General features: G+C 54.6%; 8 protein-coding genes across 8 annotated transcripts; 2 read left to right on the forward strand and 6 right to left on the reverse strand.

The window, feature by feature from the left end:
* Positions 1-271: 271 nt before the first annotated feature.
* Positions 272-3,379, forward strand: CORC01_13154 (uncharacterized protein; the record flags this gene model as incomplete). The annotated part of the gene is made up of 1 exon (XM_022624771.1): positions 272-3,379. One exon carries the CDS (start codon positions 272-274, stop codon positions 3,377-3,379), a length of 3,108 nt encoding a protein of 1,035 aa, XP_022468730.1.
* A 547-nt stretch (positions 3,380-3,926) lies between these two features.
* On the reverse strand, positions 3,927-4,884 carry CORC01_13155 (glucose N-acetyltransferase 1; the record flags this gene model as incomplete). Its single annotated transcript, XM_022624772.1, has 5 exons — positions 3,927-4,189; positions 4,272-4,337; positions 4,414-4,554; positions 4,628-4,729; positions 4,875-4,884. 5 exons carry the CDS (start codon positions 4,882-4,884, stop codon positions 3,927-3,929), a joined length of 582 nt encoding a protein of 193 aa, XP_022468731.1.
* Positions 4,885-5,424: 540 nt separating this feature from the next.
* CORC01_13156 (endoplasmic reticulum vesicle protein 25) lies at positions 5,425-6,461 on the forward strand (the record flags this gene model as incomplete). Its single annotated transcript, XM_022624773.1, has 4 exons — positions 5,425-5,637; positions 5,814-5,940; positions 6,077-6,380; positions 6,443-6,461. 4 exons carry the CDS (start codon positions 5,425-5,427, stop codon positions 6,459-6,461), a joined length of 663 nt encoding a protein of 220 aa, XP_022468732.1.
* A 746-nt stretch (positions 6,462-7,207) lies between these two features.
* CORC01_13157 (uncharacterized protein) lies at positions 7,208-8,118 on the reverse strand (the record flags this gene model as incomplete). The annotated part of the gene is made up of 2 exons (XM_022624774.1): positions 7,208-7,773; positions 7,884-8,118. The coding sequence occupies 2 exons, from the start codon at positions 8,116-8,118 to the stop codon at positions 7,208-7,210; spliced, it is 801 nt and encodes a 266-aa protein (XP_022468733.1).
* A 1,018-nt stretch (positions 8,119-9,136) lies between these two features.
* Positions 9,137-10,799, reverse strand: CORC01_13158 (uncharacterized protein; the record flags this gene model as incomplete). The annotated part of the gene is made up of 3 exons (XM_022624775.1): positions 9,137-9,572; positions 9,627-9,795; positions 9,866-10,799. 3 exons carry the CDS (start codon positions 10,797-10,799, stop codon positions 9,137-9,139), a joined length of 1,539 nt encoding a protein of 512 aa, XP_022468734.1.
* Positions 10,800-11,892: 1,093 nt separating this feature from the next.
* On the reverse strand, positions 11,893-13,681 carry CORC01_13159 (bZIP transcription factor; the record flags this gene model as incomplete). The annotated part of the gene is made up of 3 exons (XM_022624776.1): positions 11,893-12,211; positions 12,266-13,484; positions 13,597-13,681. 3 exons carry the CDS (start codon positions 13,679-13,681, stop codon positions 11,893-11,895), a joined length of 1,623 nt encoding a protein of 540 aa, XP_022468735.1.
* Positions 13,682-19,046: 5,365 nt separating this feature from the next.
* On the reverse strand, positions 19,047-20,194 carry CORC01_13160 (glutathione S-transferase; the record flags this gene model as incomplete). The annotated part of the gene is made up of 2 exons (XM_022624777.1): positions 19,047-20,009; positions 20,081-20,194. 2 exons carry the CDS (start codon positions 20,192-20,194, stop codon positions 19,047-19,049), a joined length of 1,077 nt encoding a protein of 358 aa, XP_022468736.1.
* An 896-nt stretch (positions 20,195-21,090) lies between these two features.
* On the reverse strand, positions 21,091-22,279 carry CORC01_13161 (uncharacterized protein; the record flags this gene model as incomplete). Its single annotated transcript, XM_022624778.1, has 3 exons — positions 21,091-21,204; positions 21,388-22,027; positions 22,110-22,279. 3 exons carry the CDS (start codon positions 22,277-22,279, stop codon positions 21,091-21,093), a joined length of 924 nt encoding a protein of 307 aa, XP_022468737.1.
* Between the last annotated feature and the right edge of the window lie 212 nt (positions 22,280-22,491).

Genomic DNA, 22,491 nt, shown 5'->3' on the forward strand with positions numbered 1-22,491 from the left:
GCATACCCTTAATACTTTTCTCCTCTCTGCTATTACCGGCTTTTCAAACATTCACCTTTCTTCACTCGAAACTTCGAACCGTCCAACGTCGTACTATCGACCGCTCATTTCCTCATCACAAGCCCCAACACGCTCATGAACCTCACTCTGTTCAGCATGCAAACACCTTTGGCCCTCTCACATCCTCGCTAACCTGCGAAGGGGTCAACGTGTGTGCACTTGGAGCGCGTCGCATGTCTTTCTGACGTCTTTCAACAAACGTGATCTGAAGATGACGGCTGCTGAGAGCCTGAGCTCTACCGCCATGTCTGTCCGATCCACGAAGCACGTTTCGACCTTGCCCGAAGACGGCTTGCAAGCGCAAAGAATGTTCAAGAAGCATAAAGTGCTACCGCATCCCAGGAAAAGTGGAAGCGACACGCAATACTTCGAAGTGCGATCGACGCCCAGGAAATACGACCTCGATGTTGACGCTGTAGCGTCGCAAATGCGTGGTCCCCAACAACAGAGCCCTCAAACACTGAGGCATCAACCTAAGCGGATAGGCAGTGGCCCGGATTTGCCTCCGACACCGCCTTCTCACTCCCACTCACGAACCTCGTCGAGCAGTCACTCCATCCAGCCTCCCAGCCCGGCGCCTGCCGAACCCCATGGGCTGGGACCACAGCCACCAACAACCCCAGCGCGCCCACCCGCTACACCTCCGAACCAGAAAAGTCCACCAACACCGGATGTGACGCCTCCTCAACCTGCTACTCGCCCCAAGGCTGTGCGACCGATAACTATCGACCGCAAAGTGTCGAAAGCTACTACCGCTGAGTCGCGGACAGAATCCTTTCGAACCGCTAGAGAAGAGCCCTTTTCCTCTGAAGAAGACTTGCAATCGACCGTTCGGCCAAACATTCTCTCAGCACGAACCTCTCAGAATACTGTTCGACGCGTTTCCGGACCTCAGGTGAGGACGCCGCCTCCAGTCGGTCTAGGCCTGGGACTGGAGTCGCCTCCTGAGGATCTTCCAACGCCCAAAGCTAAGGGAGACTTTGGCACGTTTGACGGAGAATGGGCCTCAAATAACGAAGTAGAACAAGAGTGGGATGACAATCTGGGCAGAAATGTTACCGTGAGAAAAAGGCGTCCAAAGCCCGAAACGCCGCCTCGGACTGGAAGACGTAGGGTCGAAATCATAGAAGACCGCGTTGTGACGCCGACAAACGCTACCAAGGCGTTGCGCGCGATGTCCCAACGTGATAGGGCAGCTTTCTATGCACCCAGCGAAATCGCTTGGCGCAACACCTCGACCCCGGGAACGACAGTCGACGCTGACTCTCGCAGACTGTCGGGAATGTCTGCAAAATCTGCAAAGTCAACGAAATCCGCTGCCTCTACGGTTGTCGAGGCAATCTTGGTAGAAGCTCCCTCAATCCCACAAAGAAGACAGACACTCAGACACGTACGAAAGCAATTTGGGTTGAGGGACTCGGGCTCTGATCCGTCTCCCCTCAGCTCTGCCACAAACTCGGCTATTCAGCTGGGAGGAAGTCCAAGGAGAACGAGGGCGCTCGCTCGTCCTAGCGAAAGCCGTCATGACAGTTTTGCCTCGAATACAACATTCAACTCGATTTCGAGTAGTAAGGCACGCAGAGAAGTCTGGAAGAGCGGTGGCATTCCGGTCATCGTTGTCCCGGATCGTCGATCATCCAGATCCAGCAGGGAGCCGTCCCTGAGGTCAACCAGCAGTCGACGGTCCAAAAGAAGTGCCAGTATCGGGTCAGCGCCTCGTGCAAACGGTCCAAAGAGCCACGACTTGTCTACACCAGTGTTCGAACGGCCAGGGCGAAGATTCCGCTCAATGTCCGAGTCGGATGGGTCTGACCAACGTACGATTGACTACCCACCCGTCATCCCGAAGCGTTCTTCGTCTCTATCCGCTCCGACCAGCCGTAATACTTCCCGCGCTGGCTCACTCACTGCGGAAAGTTTGAAATCACAGAACGCTTTGTTGAACCAACAGGTTGGACATGAAACGAGAGTACCCGCCTTGACCCTCCAAAGGGCCACCTCCTCTGAGACTGATAACGGCCACCATCATCAAGACCATAAACTCAACGTAGATCGCCACGGAGATCCCTTCTTTGGCAAACGCCTATCAACGCAAAACACTCCCTTTTCAGCAGCCTCAGTAGAAACGAGCGGTACTGCGCCCGAAGTGTCAGAGGCAAAGGCTGTGAATTTGTATCCTCATCAAAACTCATCGGTTCTTGTCGTCAATCACTCCAACAAGCCGTCGGAGGACTCTGAGGATTCTCAGACCGAGAGAGACTTGCCAAAAACGTTTCAGCGGCCTACGATCATCACTACGGGGCCAGGCGGCGAATTTCCAATCACGCCTCCACAGCATCAGCATTCTATGGACGACGTTGATTCACCACTTCGCAACCCCCGCGCGGCTCCTCCGGTCCCTCCGGTTATACCTCCTGTAATCCAGTTCATTCCCGCCACGCCTTCGGGGCTGACACCTAATCATGAGAGACAACGCAACATGGGCAACTACTTCGAGGCGATGGTGGATGAGCAACCTCAGCGGAGTAGATCTGTCATTAAGAGGGCACTGGTCCGACGACGAAATTCGGAGACGTACCCGCCCAAGAGTGGCAGACCTGGGCTCCTCACCAGGACTTTTTCTCTTACGCGGAGAGGATCAAGCTCCGGGCCTCGCGGTGAAGACCATTCTTCTATGGAGGATCCATGCTCGTGCCCGGATTGTGAGGCCCCGCCGCCCGAGGACGACCGATTGCATCCGCACTGGCGCCCTGCGTACTCTGACCGGCAGGATGATGTGTGGGAGAGAGAAATGGAGGACGAACCCATCAGCCAGGTCTATCGATACCCCCCCATTGACAATCGCCCGAGTCCCCGAAGACGCATTAGCGAGCGGATGAAGAAGACGTTTGCCATCCTTCCTGTTCGTGGCGAGGATGATATCTACTCCTCAGGGCCTCAGGATGAACCTGAGCGCCGGACCATCCGCCGGACAGACAGCGGAAACCTCCGGGTCATGAGACGCCGTAGCAGCCTCGACTCACTCCGTGATCAACTGCCGCCCAGTTCTGGGCCTTCAATGAGGCCAGACGACGACCGCGCCGCAAATGACCGAGCTGGTCCGAAACGGAGACGGCGCTTTTCGATTTCGGGCACTCTAGAGGGCTTGCAAAATATACCACGACAGTTGAACGAGCGTAAGCGAGAGAAGAGGACGCAGGAGCTGAGGCAGAAAATCAGCGGGCCGCGCGAAGTGAGAGATGGCATGGGTGACGTCCTTCGACGGAACTCGCACCGCGGCCCCCACGAACAAAACAACACATCTGTCGCCCATTTTTGATCGATTCAACGTACAAAAATTACTGTCTTCCAGATCTATTAATCTGGAGCGTTTTCGCGTAATATATCTGGGATTGGAGCACTGAACGAGTAGTGGAGGAATGGATGGGATATTACGACTGCTACGAACGATTTTGTTACGACTACAATACTTAACGACCAAAGAACTATTTCTTCGCGGATTCGGAGCTGATGATGGGGCAAAGTTCACACCTTGAGACCTCGTGACGATGTTTATGATACGGTTGGGACTGGTCAGGCTTGATGAACGCGCGCTGTCTGCTATAAATAAAGAGGGCCTCTTATTGTTGTATCATATAGAAAAAATTGCTCGTGAAGATACCATTTTATCCAAGGTTCAGAACGAAAATACCTCGGTCCTTTGAAGTTCAGGATAGCTTCTACTATGTGTTGAATGTGATGTACCATGCCATATCATGAAGTTTTATACCCTCCCTGGTTGTGACGCCTAAACACCAATCCCACCGTACCATGAAGAAGACGCTCCCGTCCGTGAGAGTATGCTGTTACTAGTACAAAACTATCTTTTACCGCCTGTCTTGTCCCGGAGGTCCGCCACCAGGCGGAAAGGCGCCAGGAGGTCCTGGTGGGAAGGCGCCCGCGCCCGGCATGCCGGGGAACTGAAAGTTGGGAGGGAGACCGCCCGGCGCGCCTGGGGGTGGGAATGGGAGGCCGGCTGGCAGACCTCCGGGCGGGGGGAACGGGAGACCTCCTGGGGGCATTGGTGAGCCGTTGGGGCCGGGGGGGAAGGGCGGCATCGGCGGCATTCCGCGTCCGCCTTGTCCGGGGGCTTTTTCCAGTGTGGCGTGTCAGCGTGTGAGTCTACCTTTGGAAGGATTCCCGGTGGGACTCTGGGTAGTAGTGAGACTTACGTGGAATCATGCCTTGAGGGAAGGGGGGTGCACCGGCGGGCATGCCGGGGAAGGGAGGCGGGACGCCTGTAGAGATTCAAGTTAGTATTTGATGTAATGAGTCGTCGCGACAGGTACACTGAGGGGGAGGTTGTGTACGAACCTCCTGGAAAAGGGAAGGGTGGCGGGAAAGCCGATCCGGGCTGGTTTTGTGGCAGCATTGGGTTGTTGTGGGCTTGGCCTTCTGCAGCATAGGAGGAGGTGATGGAGTCAATGACAGACTGGGCCTTCTCGTGGCCGATTTCTAAATGGAAATTGCAAAATTAGCTTCGAAGGCTCTGCTGGGGATGGGCGAAGGGGGGAAGGAAGAAGCGCACGTTGGTAGTAGTCGACGACGTTGCGCAGGTGATTTCGACCGCTGTTATGCGCCTTGCGCACGCTCATGGAATCATGCGTGAGGTACACATCGCAGTAGTCGCCTAGACATGGAGGTTTTGTGTCAGTTCGACTGAAGTAGCTTCGCGACCGATCGTGGGGAGCTTGGGGTGATGGAGACGTACAGAAGACTGGGACCTCGTGTTAGCTTATTCTTTGGCCAGTTATTTGGACGAGGTCGGGACTTACACTTGGGCATCTTGGCGAGAATATCTCGTTATGAGAAGATGCTAGATTGGTTTGGCAAGGTTTCGGGGACGCAGCAGTTACTGGACAAATGTATTGATCCTCAAACTGCAATGCCGTTAAAAGAGTCGTCGCATCGCGAAGAATAAGGCAGTAGCAGCGGCGCGCCAGGCGCGAGAAACGCCAAACCCAAAAAGTTGCGAGGCTGTTGCCTCACGTGAGTGCCAAGCACGAGGCTGTCCCACCGGCCGAGTCCAATTGGCCAGAGCGGCGACCTACCCGTCGACAGGGGTCTTTGAGTGGTCCTGGCTTTCGAACGCGACAGATTTCCAAAAATCCCCCAAAAGGTGGTTCCTTACCTAGGCGTAGCTCTCCTATCGTAGTGTGTCCAGTCCAGGGAGCTCCTTCACGACGCAATTCCCACCCACGCCAGGCTTGTTCTCCCCTCCCTCCTTTCTCGGCACACCCGTTTACGACCGTCGACTTTCACCGACCCCGAATCGATCGACTCCTTTTTCCCTCTTCGAATTTGATACGGATTTGCGAATAAGCTATGGCGCCGACAAGGTCACTACTGCACTATGTGTGCGGCCTCGTGCTATTCGCCTGCTGCGCCCAGGCGCTCAGGTTCGACTTGCAAGCCACGACCAGTCACGAGGGCAAGAAGGAGCGATGCATCCGCAATTTCGTCGCTCGGGATACCTTGGTCGTCGTCACTGCTATTGTGGACGGATCAAAGGGTGACGGCATGACCGTCAACATGCACGTATGTGGCCTTAATTGCTACCCCTCCTCCATCATCCTCCGCGGTGCTGGGACTGGCCCTCGGAAGGGATGAAGCTTTTCAGAGATCGGAACAGGATAAGAACAGGGGGGGGAAGTGGAAAAGAAGGGAAAAGTCGGCCACAATGGGAGTTTGGCTAACGACGAATGACTCTGCAGATAAAGGACGCTGTTGGCAACGACTACGGAAAACCCAAGGACATTGCGGGCGGCGAAAAGCGTGTAGTCTTCACCTCCCATGCAGACGCCGCCTTCGACGTCTGTTTCGAGAACATCCTCTCTGGCTGTACGTCACATCTACACACCCACATTGTCATGTGAATGGCCTGAACACTTCCCATAAGCAATGCCCCTACCACATTCTCTAAGGAGGACAAGAACCAAAAAAAAAAAAAAAGCTGACAAGAGTGAACATCCAACAGCTGGCCGCAGCGGCGCAACAAGCCGCCACATTGAACTCGACATCGATATCGGCGCCGACGCAAAGGACTGGAACGCCATCCAGGCGACGGAGAAGCTCAAGCCCGTCGAGGCAGAGCTCAGGCGCATCGACGAGCTCGTCGGCGAGATCAACACCGAGATGGACTACCTGCGCGCGCGCGAGCACAAGCTGCGCGACACCAACGAGAGCACTAACACCCGTGTCAAGTGGTTCGGCATCGGCACGACGCTCATTCTCGTCGGTCTGTGGGGTTGGCAGATCATGTACCTGCGGGCATACTTCAGGTTTGTGCTTGTTTCCATGTCTCCTTTAGTAAAGTCTTGAAAGCTAACAAGTTACGCGACAGATCTAAGCACCTGATTTAGACTCAATCAATCATGAAATAAAGAAGCAAGCCAGCCAACGACTTGACGATGGCGTAAAGGAGTTGCGGAAGACGACAGATATGCTGCTGTTGCGCAGCGGTGATGATGAGTCTCTGTGATGCCATTGGAAGCATCAAAACCACCTCGGGGTTTCGAGGGTGTATTAGTGTATGCATACATACGACGGTCACCATAAAAGTCATGAATGATATAACGGAAATTACATTACACCAGAATCTACATATGCAACTTAGTCCTCGCTGTCATGGGGCCGGCGAGGGGCTGGCACGAAGCGGACATTGCTGCATTGAACGCACGTCAAGCCACGATGCCCGGCTGACTTCACGATCCCGATAAGTCGATGCCTGGCTAAGGGCTGATTCTATTGCCGCACCCATGCTAGTAGCAGCCCTCAATTGCTGTCAAATTACAGTTTGGTGTACAACGTCGCCCCATGTGTCGAAGCTTTCAATGAAGCTTTGAAGCAAGTCACCATCTTACACCTCCACCTCGCATGTGCTCGCGCTCTCTCCATCCGTTGACTATGCAAGAAAGCTTCCAACGAAGCCATCTATGATGTACCATGCCCCTATGCCCCACCCCTTTCCCATAATGTGATTGTTCCTGATAGATAATGGTACAGTATTTCAAACCTCTATAATCCTACTCCCTCTACCTTCCGCATCTCGCACATGTGTTCTGTCTCCCAAGCTACCTTTTGTGGCTTGTCATGCGAGAGCAACAATCTAGTTCTTCTTGCCCGCATTGTCAACGTCAAACAAGGGCGGCATGAACCCGAGCCCGCCCTCCTTGCGCTCCTGCACGTCCCGGTGCACGCCGACGGTGCCGTCGGCGCGCCGGCTCCGCACGTGGGCTCGCAGCATCTCCAAAATCTCGCTGCCCTGCCACCGCACGGGAACGGGGCGGTACTGCGCCTTGAAGGAGCCGATGGTGTTGGCCCACTCGCCCGGCACGTCTTGCGTGCGGACGTCCTCCTGAGGCTTCTTGGTCTGCGTCGTCTTGCCCGAGTCGATTGTCGAGGCGGCGCCGGAGCCTGCGGGGCGGTAGGACTCGGCTGCGTTGGCGGTTGAGGAGGCGAGGGTGTCGGATGTCGTGGAGGAAGTCCTTTGGGTTGATGCCGAGGCAGAGGGGGCCTCTTCCTGGGTGGCCCAGTAGTAAATGTCCCAGTCGTTCTCGTCGAGGAAGAGGTCGTACTTCGCCATCTGGGCCTTTGTCATGTGCGGGAGGTGCTCGTTGGCGAAAGTCGACATGAGGAGGTCTGATTCGAGGGTGCCGCGTTTGCGGGACTGGTCTGTTTTTGGTTCCAACAGGCGTGATTAGCATTCAAACTTCCAAGATCTGAATTGCGACTCTCTCTCTCTCTCTCTTTCTCTTATATTCCGTGGTAGGAAGGACACATACAGAGGAGACGGGCGCGCATGGTCCGCTCGTCCTCGCCCTTGCGCCGCAGCGGCTCGACGCGGAATTTGATGCCCTCGAATTCGCCAACGCCCAGTTCGCTGTTGACGGCGGACTCGGTGTAGATGGGCGGCTTGTTGTCAGCGAAGCACCTGCGGAGGACGAGAGGTGCGGCGGCCGGCGCCGCGACTCGGAGGTGGCGGGCCGGGCGGAGGGCACGGCGGGCTAATGTCGACATTTTCTTTTTTATCTTAGCCTTCTGATGTGTAGAATGACGTTCGGTTGTGTTGCTGCCCCTGAGCTGTCGAATACGCTTTGAGGGGGAGGGGGGAAGCGAAGAATTCGAAGTTGGTTAAAGTTGTCGTCTGACAAACTTGGACGCTGTGATAGGTGCGAGGGGCTCGAGGTCATTTTGTTACCGAGGTAGGAACGAAGATTCCACGAGCAAAGCCTCTCCGTATGTAGTTCGCTTCGAAAACCGTATAGGACCCTTCATGCTGATGGAGCTCGGACGGTGCGAGTTGCTACCGTATTTGTGGCGACCGACACTGTATGACGGTTCGATCTCAACGGGCGCGCGGAGGTGGCTTGGATCGTGCACCAAAGTAGCATTGATAACAGGACCCTTGCGTAGTTCTTTAGCAAGATTGGGACTGTGTTGATCTGCACATTACCACACAAGTGGGCTGCCGAGTAGTGGATTAAAAAACAAGAACATGTAGTGGTGATGCAGCGATGCCACAAAGCTTGGTCGCGTAGCATTTCTCTAATATTCTGGATAGTCTGAGCTACAAGTCGAAAAACAGACAAAACGCGCCCAGGACAGTTATATCGTCAGGCATATTCACGAATGCCAACATGGATCCGACATGGCCGCGGACCGACCGACACATTCCAGCATCGCGTCACAAGAACAGACTGCCGACGTGTCGATAGCGAAAGAACATGTGGGTATTTGGCTAAATGAAAACTCCGTTCGAGATGCTGTCTGTATCTCAAATCCATCCCTAAGCCCCCCTCCAGCGCCAATTCCATGCCAAGCAGCGAAACAAGACGAGATGTTGTCTGCCTGCCCAATCCGTCCTGAGATAACCATCTCGATAGAACCCCAAGGGAAGCAAAATCAAAAGATGGATGAGCCTCCCGAACCACCACAATCTCATATCAATCATTATACCTTCGTCATAAGAAAGGGGACGGACGGCAGCGCGCGCAAAAACCAGAGGCAAGTAGGCTCATGTGTGTACAACGTTCCTTTATTCCCCGCCCTCTGGTAGTATCCTCCCCAGGCTGCGGAGCACCTCCATGACAGGCATCTCTTTCGTGCCTGCGTTGGCTTTTTCTCTCACCTCCCGCTCCTTAAGCCGCGCGGCGCTGAGAGAGAGGACCTTATCCGCCTCTCGGCCTGCTGTGTCGACTCGTTGAGAAAGCTTGTGTATGCCGTCCGCGAGCTGGTCCACCTTAAACTCCAGCGTTGACTGCGTGTCTTGCAGGCGGGCGAGCGTCTTGGCGCGGACATTTTCGAACGATGATGCTGGGTCAGTGAGCCAGCTCAGCATTTCTGCCTCGTTCGGTTCAAGTATGGATGCATCGGCTGTTGCTGGTCGTGCAGTATCTGTTTCTGGGAATAGTGGCGGGATATCTTGACGCGTTTTGTTTAGCGCCAGCCATTTCTTCTTTTCTTGTTTTAATCTGTGACCAATTAGTGCCGATGTCATTGTGATTTTGGACAGCCGAGAAATATACCTTTTGACTTTCTGTTCAAGTTGCTCAATTTTCTCCTGGTGCTCAATGTTGCGTGGGTTTGGTAGGTACACAACGGGCCTCTTTGGCCCCTCGTCTTCTCGACTGAACCAGTCCGAAAATTCTGACTTCGTGGAAAAGTCCTTCAAGAGCTGTTCCTGAATATAACGAGCTGGAAGGGAAGAAGAGAAAAAAATAGTCAGCTTAGGCGCGATTTCGTCAAACATTTGCTCCTTACTCACCCCCTAGAATAGTATTAGAATCTGTCTGCCCATGAGGCGGCTTTTGCAGCAAGGCTCGTTCACCGCACCAGGTCAACAGCTGCTTCATCCTTCTTGGTTCCATTAGGCCCTCCGACTCAATATGTTTGTAGAATTCTGCAGCGTCAACCTCTCGGTGGGGAATCGCGTTATGCCCACTCTCGATCAGCGAACTTGCTCTCCGGCCGCGCATGCCCGTACTGCTCCGGCGATTGCCTCCACCTTTTTTTCTCATTTCCTTGTTGCGATTGATGACAGGCGTATCGCTGACGGGAAGCGTGATTTTCGCAGACTCGACGGGTTCCTCCATGACGCGTGGCGTCTGCCGCCTGTCCGGCTCCGGCTCCGGCTCCCTCGGTGTCGCGTTGTCAACCTCATCATGCTCCTCCTCTAGTACTGGTGCTGGTTTCCTGACAGGCATTTCCTTCTCCGTCCTTTCAGTGGAACTGCGCGTGTTTCGTCTCGTCGTGCGCTTGGGCGCAAATAATTGCAGCTCATCGTCTTCAACCGGTTGTGAGCCCGCTGTCCGTCGCGTTCGCGGCTTTGATGATGTCGCTGCCTTCAGTGCTGCTGCTAATGGCGCAGGCTCGGGCGCCTTCGCTGCTGCCGAAGCGCGTTCTTTCGCCGGCCTTCCTCTTCCAGACTTTTTGGGGGGCAGTGGCGCCGGTTCAGATTCAGGTTCTGGCTCGCGATCCGCGTTCCTGACTCGCTTCGATTTCGATCCGCGCGTGAAGTGAAAGTCGCCATCCTGCTCGTCGTAAAGCGATGAGGCTGCGCGTCGTTTTAGCACTTTCCTCGCCTCCCCCCCGAGCTCCTCCGACTCACCGGCAAGGCGCTTGCTTTTCCTTCTCTCTGGCTGCTCGTTGCTCATGCTAATAACTTGCAACGGGTGACGGGTGCGAATGACGGTCGTCATGGATGGCGCGTCAAGTGAGGCATGCGGTCGAGAGACAAAAGGCGGCGCTCAGAATGAGAAGCGAAAAGTCGCGCCTCAAGACAATCGAAACCGCGTCAATCGGCGCGTGCTTAATCAAGAACACGCAGAATATCGGTTCGGCTAGGTGTAGCTGCGAACTTGTTGGAGATGCGGCCGGCGGGGTGCTGTCGTGAGTGTCGCGTTTCTCTACAGATGTGGTGGTCGGCGGCGCGCACGATGTTCTGGTGCACCCTCTCTGCGATGTTGTTTACATGAGGGACAATTTACCCGAGCGGCGGCGCTAGTCCTCTTTTAGAAACACCCCCTCTGCCACTCGCAACCCTGGACCATGACTGCCTCACTTACAGCAGTTCCACTCACCGCTCTTGGCAGGTTGATCCAGTGGCCATCTTCATTCACTTGCAACTGGGCTTGTAGAACGCTGTACACTCAAAACAAAAATTTAACATGCTCATGACCCTCGTGAGCTTCCACACTTAATTGGACACCATCTTCACATTAGTTGCATGCACTTGACGAGTAGCCTCTGAATTTGGGCAAAATCTCATAAATTAAATGACCACGAGGCGTTGCCGTTCATGCAGCACTTGTTACCGTTGCTACTTGCAATCAATATCAAAGTCAACCAGCCGGCGGAAGATGGCGTATTCCCATCGGCCGCCCCTTGACGCCTACACCCTTTCAAATGGACTTGCCGAACCTGAACTCCTTTTGATGTATATGCTTCGCATCTCGCCCTTCCAATGACGGGCTGATGCAATTGCAGCAAGCCAATGACGCCTGCCAAACTCCCCGCCTCCTCCTACCCATGGTGGGCTGCCTCTGTCGCTGGGAAGCTTATCCCCGGCTAATCCTTGCACCCCAATCGTGGAGGAGCAAGAGTGTCGTATATAGTGATGATACAGGTGAACCGCAAGATTTGGCTGAGCCGTAGAATGAAACAGCGTAAAAGTCGTCATCTCGACGTCGCCTGAAGCAAGCCGATAATTGCAACCTCATGGGTTGCTCGTTGGTGGATCCGAGCCTTCAACCCCTCATATTTAAGATTGTTGTTGTACAAGACTTCGTCATCCTATGAAAAGCGGCGCTGCACACCCTGACCTGCCGCCAGGACTTGTTGGTTGGGGATAGGAGCAGCCATGCCATACGGATTCATCTGCGGATTAAATGGTTCCATGGCCTGTTGCATGAAGGCACCGTGAAGGCCCTGCTGCTGCGTGACAGGGCAGTCTTTATGAGCCAATAATAATGTCTTGAGGTTAACGACCTCCTCCCGCAGCTGCGTGATTTGGGCCGTGAGAGCATCGTTTTCACTGCTGAACAGCTCCACCTTTGACTGGAGGTTGGCCAGCCACTGCTTCTTGCGCTGGCGACACTTGAGGGCAGCAACTCTGCACAGGGTGTTAGCGAAAACTTACTGACTACCAACATTAAATGGGGCTCACCTGTTGCGTTCCAAGAAATTCTTGCGCTTCTCCTCATCAGTCATCTTCGACTTAGAGCCACCTTCACCGTTCTCATGCTTCATGTCGTCATCATCCGATTGGCTGTCGTCCCCGTTCATCATATCAGGAGGGGGTATATTGTTGTTCGGCTTCGACTTCTTGGCGGGTGGGGCCTTGGCGGGTGGCTCTTCAGCCTTTCTACGGCCATTTGTCGACGCACCCCCAGTAGAGTTGCGCTTGCCATTGCCTCTAGCTGCGGGCCGCGCTTGCTCGCTCTCATCCGACATGGCACTTCCGCCTTCGCTTACACCGCGTACTGATGAACCCGCACCAACAGATCCAGCACCGTTGACGCTCATTTGAGGCGATGTGTTTACTCCTTGTGTCGGAGCTGGGGCGGGGTGGGCCTGAGACTGTGTTTGAGTTGTCGCAAAACCGCCGTTTGGAGCACCGTTTCGACCTTGGGCACCCTGAGCAAGCATAAACAGGCCGTTTGCCGCGTCGTTATCGTGCGGGTCGAACTGCTTTGCCTCAGTCTTAACAGCAGATGTGCCGTTTGGCATCTCCTGCGGCTGCGACGTTACGGGCGTCTGTTGCTGGTTGTGGTTCTGGTTTTGGAGTTGGTTCTGATTTTGGTTCTGACTTTGGTTCTGGGCTTGAGTGTCACGCTTTGCAGCCGCACTCAAAGCAGTGCGATGGAAATCAATGGTACTGGGCGTAGCGCCGCCACTGGCCAACTGGGCAAATAATTGCTGAGAGTTAGGACTAGGAGCAGGGAACATGGAACCACTGCCACCCGGCGTCAGTCCCGTCCTCAACGAGGACTCGTTGGGGGTCGGAAATCCGCCTCGGAGGTGATGCGTGTCGCTGAAATAGTCACTGGTGGGACCTGACAGCATGGCCGGGCTCAAAGGACCGGTTCGCAATGAACCTCCTCCCCAGTTGAATGGAGTAGCACCGCTGCCAGGAAGCAACGAAGATGGCGAAGTCAGAGCAGCAACGGATGGTAGTTTCGTGCCACCGGGTGTCTCTGGCGCGCCTCCGCCGAAAGACTGCTCAAAGGGATTGGGCTCCAGACTGAGAGAGGCGGCTCCAGCGCCGAAGTAATCGGGAGTATTTCCAGTGGTCTGTCCAGGTCGAGGGGGAGGACCAAGAGGTTTCGCGCCGTCAGCATCGGGCTTTAGGCTCGGGTCGGGTTGCTTCACTTCTGGGATGGAATCTATTGTTGAGGTGAGCAAGTTGACGACGACGGCGACAGCGACGGCGACGACAAAGATGCTTTTCGGTGAAGAAACAACGAGTAACGCGATGCAGAAGGTTGTCAGACTTACTTTGACGTGGGGGAGTGGGATTGTTGGACTGTTTGGGTGACTTCGTATCACCCCCGGTCGAGGCGTCGTTCGGTGAGGTCCCCATGATGACGACGATGATGTATTATATTTGGGGAAAGTAGCGTTGTTGACGTTTGTGGGGTGGACGCCAAAGGCAAAAAGTGACGGTAGCAAGGTAGGGATGATGATGTATGGTAGTGTTGAAAAGCCAGATGAGGTCAGAGAAGAAGGACACGCAGGTAGATTCAGCTCAGAGATAGATCTGGGTTGGAAGCGGTAGAGGAGATCCGGGCGGAAACCAATCTGCAACGCAATGTAGAGGGACGGGCAAAGCAGCGATGGCCGCGGCAGAGAAGGTTAGCCGTCAGAGGCAGCAGCTACGCTATTGCAGCGCTCCTCTGATTTAGAAGCGACACGGGAATGGAATAGCTTTCGACGATCGACGACGGTGGTGAGAAAAGAGTTGTCTCTCTACGGCCGCCAGCAGGGGAGGGGGAAAAAAGACAAGAGGTATTGCGTAGTTGTGGCCTCTCTGGATGCGTACCCGGGGACGTGCTAAGATGGGGGGGTGCAGAACGAGTAATCGTTGTGAGAGTAAGATGTCGGGGGAGAAAAACGGCAGACGTCACAGGTCAAGTATGACGTTGCGCGGGGGGCGCATTCACAAGCCCACAAAGCGGGGGGGGCGGCCGGGGGGCGGGGTGAGAGGGGGGGGGGGAGAACGAGTAATCGTTGTGAGGGTAAGATGTCGGGGGGGAAAAACGGCAGACGTCACAGGTCAAGTATGACGTTGCGCGGGGGTCGATTTAAAAAAAAAAAAAAAGAGCGAGGGCGCACGAAAGAAAAGAAAATGGGTGGGCGGCGGCGGCGCACACTCTGACACCAAAACGCCCACGTCCATGTCCATGTCCCATCCACGCCCAGTGCCCACCCCTTCCAACAACGCCCCCCGTCCCAGTCCAGTCTCAACAGGCTTCCTGCCTCTTGCTCTTGCGCGCTTCCTCTCGGTGCTCCTGGCCTTTTTTTTTCTCTTCCTCTTTCTCCTTCCCCGTTCTACGAGAAACGCTGGGGCTTTTGTGGGGGGTTGATGTTTGTCGCACTGTGCGCCGAATGCCCCGACGTCCAAGAATGGCTTACCAATGGGGAATGATCCCACCACATCTGTCTGGCATTCCAGTTCGGCAAAGTACCTCCTCAAGGTCCCTACTTCTACGGAAAGATAGGTACGTAGCGCGCTTCCGACAACCTGAATGGCGTAAGGTAGGAACGAATACTGCCTCGATTGCGACCACCTCGACCAAATCGCTTTTCCTCATGCGTGGGGTTTGTCACCTAACATCGTCGCCTGGGACGGACCTCACCACCGATCCTATTACAAGTGCACGCACAGAAAGGCGACTGGGAGATGTGTTCCTCTACATCTCCATCCCATCTTTTGCCTCAGGCGATAGGCGGCAGATCGGTCTGCCGAAGCCGCGCACCATCTACATACTGACTGTAAGTGGCCGGTTTTGTTGTTCGTCTTCGCCTTTTCTTGTTTTATCAGCTCAAGGAATATGTCAATACTGTTGTTGCATTGCCTCGGACCAACACCGCTGTCTTGGGTTCATGTACATGCCTTGAAAGCCACCGCCGTGGAAGACACTGAGTGTTTCCTCCTGTGCTCGGCATGTAAATGTTTCTCTTCCACGCTGTTATCGCCGTCTCATCCTCCACCAAATTTAATATCCCGCTGCCCTGTACGGCATGTACGGTTACCTTGGTAGAAAATCAGGCGGTTGTCCCCCGACGCGAGTTGCGCACTAAGAATACTGTACGCGAACTGGCCAATCAGATACCGTCTTGCGTCCGGTGGAAGTCGCCTTTTGGTGTCGCAACGCACCTGGGCACCACCCAGCCAGTATCTGCAGCCAACGTTTGCTACTGTGGCTGCACGTCTCCATTTGCTGCAGCCTGCCCCCCCCCCCACAAGTCTCCCCACCCCTGCATTGATTGCATCACTTTTCTTCCTGTCGCAACCAAGGTTCCGCCTCTGTCCTCTTTTTTCTTCCCTTTCCCAAGCGCCGTCGGAGGTGGAGCATGTGCTTTGGACCTCACGACAAGCGATCCACCTCCCGTTCCTTCATAATCGCCCACTGAGCCACTCCCCAACCTTCGATTATGGCCATCCACACTCATACACCCAGCAGAAAGAAATAGGTCAACAACGTCCGCCATCCGGCATATTTGTTATCGCCCTGGCGGCTGTTCTGGAACATATCCTCCACGAGAGTCTAGAACAGTCAACGCCATCGAACCACCTGCCGGCTATGCTTTGTCAGGTGCCTAAGGGTGCGGCCGCCGGTCTCCTGGAGGAACCTAGCCACGGGGAAATCGTTACGGTGAGGAGATCGACATACTAATTTCTTTTTAGAGCAAAAGTTTCCCTCCCCCATCACGATCCAGCTGGTCTTTTTGAACCGTATAGCTACTGTGCAACTACACAGGCACCTACTCTTGTTCATACGACTGTGCCAGACTATCACGTCAAGTCGCTACACAGCCGTGTCCTCGCATAGCGCACAGCGACCGTTCTACCAGGATTTCTAAGCTGCGGCTATCTGACGGTCCTGACCTAGTATGCCGATGACAGTAAGGAAGGGCTGGCAACCTTGCTACGTAGAGGGGAGGTTGTCGACGTGACTGGGAAACCGAAGTGGCAAATTGCTGCCTTCAACACCCAATAAGGTATCGCAAAAGCTGCAGCTTGAACAGGGTGGCCCCAGTAGCCAGGGCCCCCCGGCTCTCTAAGCCTCGACTGCAGAGTCCAACAAATTGCGTCACAACACTCGCACCAGACAGGCTACATCGAGCGATGTCCTTCGGGAAACCAGACACCGCCTGAAAATATTAACACCTCCCCCCCCCTTTCTCCCAGTTGGCCTTTTCCAGCCGCATAGGGTCGCATGGTTGACAGCAGTAGTTTACTGACAGAGCAGTCGACACTGTTGCTGCAAGCGAGAATTGCCCTGGCAAGCCGCCAAGACAGTCACGATTCGCATGTCAGTCAGATGCGTCTTCCTCCAAACATTACGTCACGGCTTTATTCTTGTGGTCTGTTCTCAGGTTGAGACGGAAGATTGGCAAAGTTCTCGAAAACGGCACCAATTGCGCTCGAAGGTCACAGCTTTGGCCAATGTCCGGGCTGCAATCGGGTCCGCACTGTCCCGATACTTTTCATTTTCTGTATCGCATTAGTGTCGTCACAGGTCATGACGTAACTATGTCTTATCAGACACTGACGAATAGAAAACCCGAACCAGCAAGCCAAGCACGCGAGCCCATCGTTGTTTCCCACCATTCGTCGCCCCGGCACGGTCGGGGAAGTGATCCTTATGTGCGGTATGGCAACACGAAGTTCAGACAGTAGACAAACCCAAAGAGTAACGGCCCTTTGACTTGCTGGTTCATAGTCATTCACGCGGGGATTTTACGTCGGGTTGGCCTCATCGATGGCGGAAGTTGCGATTCCAACGAAAGGTCCGCGATGACGGATTTCCAAATTTTCTCTCAATCCCAGCGACCCACTGGTTTGCTCCGCGAAGACCGCTTGCTCCCGTCCTCCTCTTGCGTGGCCTACTTGGATTTGGGGTGTGTCCTTGCGCTGGACGCCGGAGCACCAGCGGACGGGGAGTCTCAGGTCACCAAACGGTACGTATCGGCGAAGCAGACTGACATGGTCGGCTACCGTCTTATGACGCACTAGACCCGGAGAACATCCTTGCAACCTGCATGCCTTTGCTCCTCTTTCCACACCATTTTCTATTCGCACTGTGCTCAAACTCTGCACTCCGCGAGCGCGTCGCGTCACACTGTATACGCAGCCTGCCTATCCGAGAGTCGAACTCCGTCGACGCATTACGGTAGCCTGGCCCATTGTACGGCCAAGCCAATCTTTCCAGGACACATTGACGGAGCGATGACGGAAGAAACCCGACTAGAAGATGGATGAGACGGCACGTCTTATGGGCGAATTGTTTACATTCTAGGCTCGGCATCAAGCTCAATATAGATCCAACTGCCCGACTCTCGATCTGCGTCTTGCGAGCCAAACGTCGCATGGGAATCGGGTCTAGAACCACAACCCACCAAGCCCACGTCGAGCCTCGGACGAGAGGCGCGCTTAGCCATAGCAAGAACAAGACTCAGCCTAATCAGCTTAGGCATACCATGCCGTCTAGCCCAAAGTTCTCCGTCCGCTTCGTCCGCTGCCCCATTCCACCGGGTCAACGCCACAAGTGCCTGGGTAAGCCTCAACTCGCTCTCCGGGTTCCTGGCGGAGGGTCTCGTCCGATGCTCTGGAGGCTGAGAATCGTCGACGCGCCTGTCGATGATTTAATCCTTCAACACAGACTCAGCTGGCGGTTTGTGCGCCTCTCGGCCGGATCGCCAAAATGGCCTGCCGAAAGTGAACGTCAAGGTCTCGCTTACCATATCACTGCATCTGTTGCGGAATGGATAGCCGTCACCTCCGTTTCACACCTCGCGAGTACATGATCTCTTCTTCCTGATAGACCTAGCTGGAATTGAGCGATAAGAGGCTAAATAGCAACCTTGTTGGCAGGTGGTTGATAACCTGTAGTAAGCCATGGCATTGAAAAAAAAAAAAAAAAAAAAAAATGGGGAGGGGGGGGGGGAGAGGGGGGGGGGGGCGGCGGGGGGGGGGGCGGGGTTTATAAAAATTAGAAAAGCAAAGGAATAAAAAAAAAAAAAAAAAAAAAAAAAAGAGAGAGAGAGAGAGAGAACGCTGATCTTGCATCATCATGGGCGTCGGCATTCGCAGGAGCCGCGGCTCACTAGCATTGTACCTCGTCCTCCCGTTCAACACAGCCCCCAGCTCTTGTGTGGATCGAAATCGTCACTGGCTATGTGGCCGTTGCCATAATTCCATCCACATTGCGTGAGCTTAGACAGAGATTGTTCAGCACATCAATTGTGGGAGCCGGTGCGCGTAAGGGTGAAACTCAGCTTCCCCTTCCGGCCTGTGTACATAGCACGCGGGTTGGAGCCGAAAACAGTTTCTTGGTCCTTCTGGACGATGGGAAAGTCGCACACCCACGTAAACGACCATTATTGAGCCTACTTCAGCATGTACATTGAGAACCATCTCAGCCTGCCGCTAGTTGCACCCCCAAACGTGTCTGGAGCTGCACATAGATCACATTCCTCCCCTCTTGATGAGGTCTGATGAGCTCCAGATTTTCGATGGGTGTTTTATCGATGGTGTAGCCCGGGCGTTTTCAAGTTTTCTAGCTAAGATATAGCTTGTCACACCGGGCCCGGTGGGAGCAGGATTCTCCGTCCCTCGCTCCGTGCTAAGCTTCTGGAATGAGACTCGGCCGGGGAAAAGAGCCATGCCACTTTCGGCCACAACGCCGGCGGCGACAGACACAACGGGCCGTGGGGAAAAATCACAGCTTCGCGGCGCCGGTGCGCGCCTGATACCTTTCCAGCTTCTCCAGCCGGAAGCCATGCCTCGGCGCGTGAACCCTCGCCGACCCCTTGGGTCCCTGGACCTCAAAAACGATTTCGTCCCCATCGAGGCTCAGGAGCTTCCCGGTGTCCTTGTGCGAGGCGCCCGTATCAACGGGCCACACAATGACCTCGTCGCCTGCTCTGAGCCCCTGCTCAATAACAAGTAAATCCTTGGCGTCGACCCGGCCCTCGGGCTCGTTGTACGGCGACGAGACGACAATTTCCGCCGCTTCGTCGCCCGACACTGTCGCGACCTTGCCCTTGTCCGCCGCCGCCGCCTTCTTGGCTTTTACAGTGACCTGTTGGAACCGCTCCATCCAGGCAAAGACCTTGGGGAATTGCTCCTTTGAAATGTGCTCCTCCGGCAGCGCACCGGGAAGACCGGACAGCCAGTGCGGCAACCACACGGCCTCGATATCCGCGAGCGATGGACCTGGCGTCCCGATGAGCCAATCCCGCCCGTCGGCGAGCAGCGTCGTCTCGAGCAGCGCAACCGTGCGGCGGATCTCGTTGACGGCATTCGGTCTCCCGCGCTCCATAGTCTCCGGGGAGAGCTTGCCGCCGACGAAATCCTCGCGGTCCTTTATCCAGGTGCGTTTCGGGTCCTTTAGCATGGGCAGGCTCGTGGGCAAGACGTTGATTGCGTTGGAGAAGACGGAGTCGATTATGAGAGCCTCGAGGAGGCGCTCGACGGCTGCGTGCTCCGGGTTGCTGCTAGCCGTGCCTGTGGCAGTGGCAGTAGCACCGAGGCGGGGCCGCGAGGGGTACAGCTGTTCGAGCTTTCGGAGCATGAGGCGCGTGTCTAGGTAGATGTCGCGGCCGATGGCGAGGATCGGGATCCGGCGATAAGTGATGCCCAGTTTTGCGACGTCTGGTCGGGGGAGGACTGGTGGTTGAATCTGTTCGCGTAATGTTAGTGTGTGAAAAGACTATAGAATGGTGAGATGATATGTGAGAGTTGTAGACTTACACACTGCACATAGGGAATGCCTCTGAGAGCTAGGTACCACACGATCCGCCTGGCGTACGGCGAGGCGGAGTAGTGGTACAGCACGATCTTCCTATCCTCGTCGGATGAAGCCATTGTGATTTAAGGTATTATGACTGGAGCGAATGGAGTGAGATGAAGTGACAAACAGTGAGAAAGAACAAATCTCGCGTCAGTGAATGAGAAACTGACTTGTGATGAAATTTGCGGTTGTTGCGTGAGTGTCGAGAATTGATGATCGATGACGTTGAAAGAGAAGACGGGAGCCGAAATGGGATGTCGAGATACCGAGGCACAACACGACTGGCGTTCCTGGTCTGACGGGGATGATGCGGGGCCATGGGGAAGAAAGCGGCCAATGGCGTGGCTTTGTGGGGGTCGTTTACCTGCGTGAGCTAGCCAATGGGGTGTTACACTTTTGCCCTCTCGAAACTGTTGAAGAGAGGAACTCGTGATTTTTTTTTTATTTTTCCCATTGTAATGAGAAAACATTGTTGGAAACTCGAGTGGAACTATGGAAACTACGCAACGGACCACTAAATTGCTGTGTGGGATAGTCTGCGCAACGCAGCTCCGATGGGATTGGTAGGCTAGGGCAATGTAAGGTATCTAAGAGTGCATCACAGGTCAAGTAGCCCAGTCAGCCTTCTTGTGCAAGCCACCAGCTTTAAACTTGCCTCGGATTGTGCTTTTGGGGATGAAACCGACGGTATGAGCAACCCCGTCACCCATGACAAGGATCATTATGGTTGAGGGCTGTAGATGGTTCAGGGACGGTGCCTCAGTCCTTTCAAACGGGACTGAGACGTATATCCATCTGCTTCTCTTCTTCTCTCTCCTCTGGGAGCTGTTATTGATCGTAAGTTAATCCTCAATAGGTAGACACTTGGCTCGAACAATCACATTATGTTGAGTGTTCATCATACGCCAGAATCTGTCAGAAAAACTGCTCGAGAGCTCAGGATTACCCAAACACCACAGAAATTCATATATCACTCTCTTCGTTTTGCCCTAATCCAGTACTCAGACTGCACGTGAATGCCGCATTTGAAATTCTTCCACGGATGCAGCGGGTCGCAGACGGTGAACTCAAATCGCCGAAGCAGCTAGAAGATCTCATATCAGAGTGCGAGTTATGGCTGGCCGTTATATACACAGGAACTTAGTGAGAAGAAAACGAAGGGGAAAAAAAAGAAAATCATCAAAGACTCATTTCGAAAAAGACCTTGTTCCAATTCCATCAACGCAACAGGCCGTCCAAGAAAATAATACCACTCATAACTAAACACCAAATGAATCATTGCCTCCATCTTGCGCAGCAGCTCCAAAGAAGTTCTACCGCCATGACCCTCAACAAGCCACCGCTCCGGCCTGAACTCGCCCGCATCGGCGCCAAACACGTCTTCCCGGCGAAACATGCCCCATGCCGACAAACCGACGCGGGTCCCGTCCGGTATGAACGCACAGTTCCACGTGTCCCCCGTCGCGGGCGCTTCGTTGGCCATGAGACCGGCCACGGGCGGGAAGATGCGGAGTCCTTCCTTGATGACGGCCTGGAGGTAGGGGAAGTTGCGGGCCTCGGCGTCGGCAATGATGGGGCGGCGCGTGGTGGTTGCGTTCGTGGTAAAGAGGATCTCTGCAGGATCTTTGCTAGCAATCTGGTGTGGACGCGGGGGCTTGTGGTGATGGGGAGGATCGTGGCGCGGTTGGCTGTCGCTGTTGTGTCGGAGCCGGCGATGCTTCTGGGGTCTGTGAGATTCTGATGATATTTTTACGAAAAAAGGGCCAGGGGCAGATTGAGGTCTGGAGCAGCATCTCGGATCCTGCCGCCTCTTGGGTGAGGCCGTGGGCGACGAAGGAACATAACATATATCCCTCTGGACTCTTCTATCAGGGCCATATCGCTCGGCAGAGATCTTTTTGGCTATCCTGGATGAGTGTCAGCGGTTAACCACACCCAACACACTTCCCGAGATTATTGACGAGGAGAACAGAAACCAAGGCCGTTCACCCCGTCACCGTGCCGAACTCCAATCGATCCTTCTTCGAAGACAACATCAACCTAAGGACGGGGGAATGAAACAGCCCAATCATCCAGAGAAATACGGTCGTGGCCATGAACACGGGCAAGTTCTTCTCCGTCGTCTTGATGTATTCGCACTTGTCCGAGTCGGTCTTCATGAAGCCAAAAGGCTCGCCGAACGCAAAGTCAAAGGGTCTTGCCGCGTAGACGTACTCGTCAAGGAGCTTGCAGAGGCTTAGATGTTATCATACTAACAAATAAAGAGACCCGCCGTCGACTCCCGTGGGCCCAGAGGAGAGTCCCAGACAATGCGTCCCATTTGCGTCAGGGGCGACTAACTTGGAGCTTCAGTGCTGGCCGGTAAGCCAGC

The sequence above is a fragment of the Colletotrichum orchidophilum genome (genome assembly GCF_001831195.1).
Source record: "Colletotrichum orchidophilum strain IMI 309357 chromosome Unknown Scaffold_180.1, whole genome shotgun sequence".
In the NCBI taxonomy this organism is placed as follows: Eukaryota; Fungi; Ascomycota; class Sordariomycetes; order Glomerellales; family Glomerellaceae; genus Colletotrichum; species Colletotrichum orchidophilum.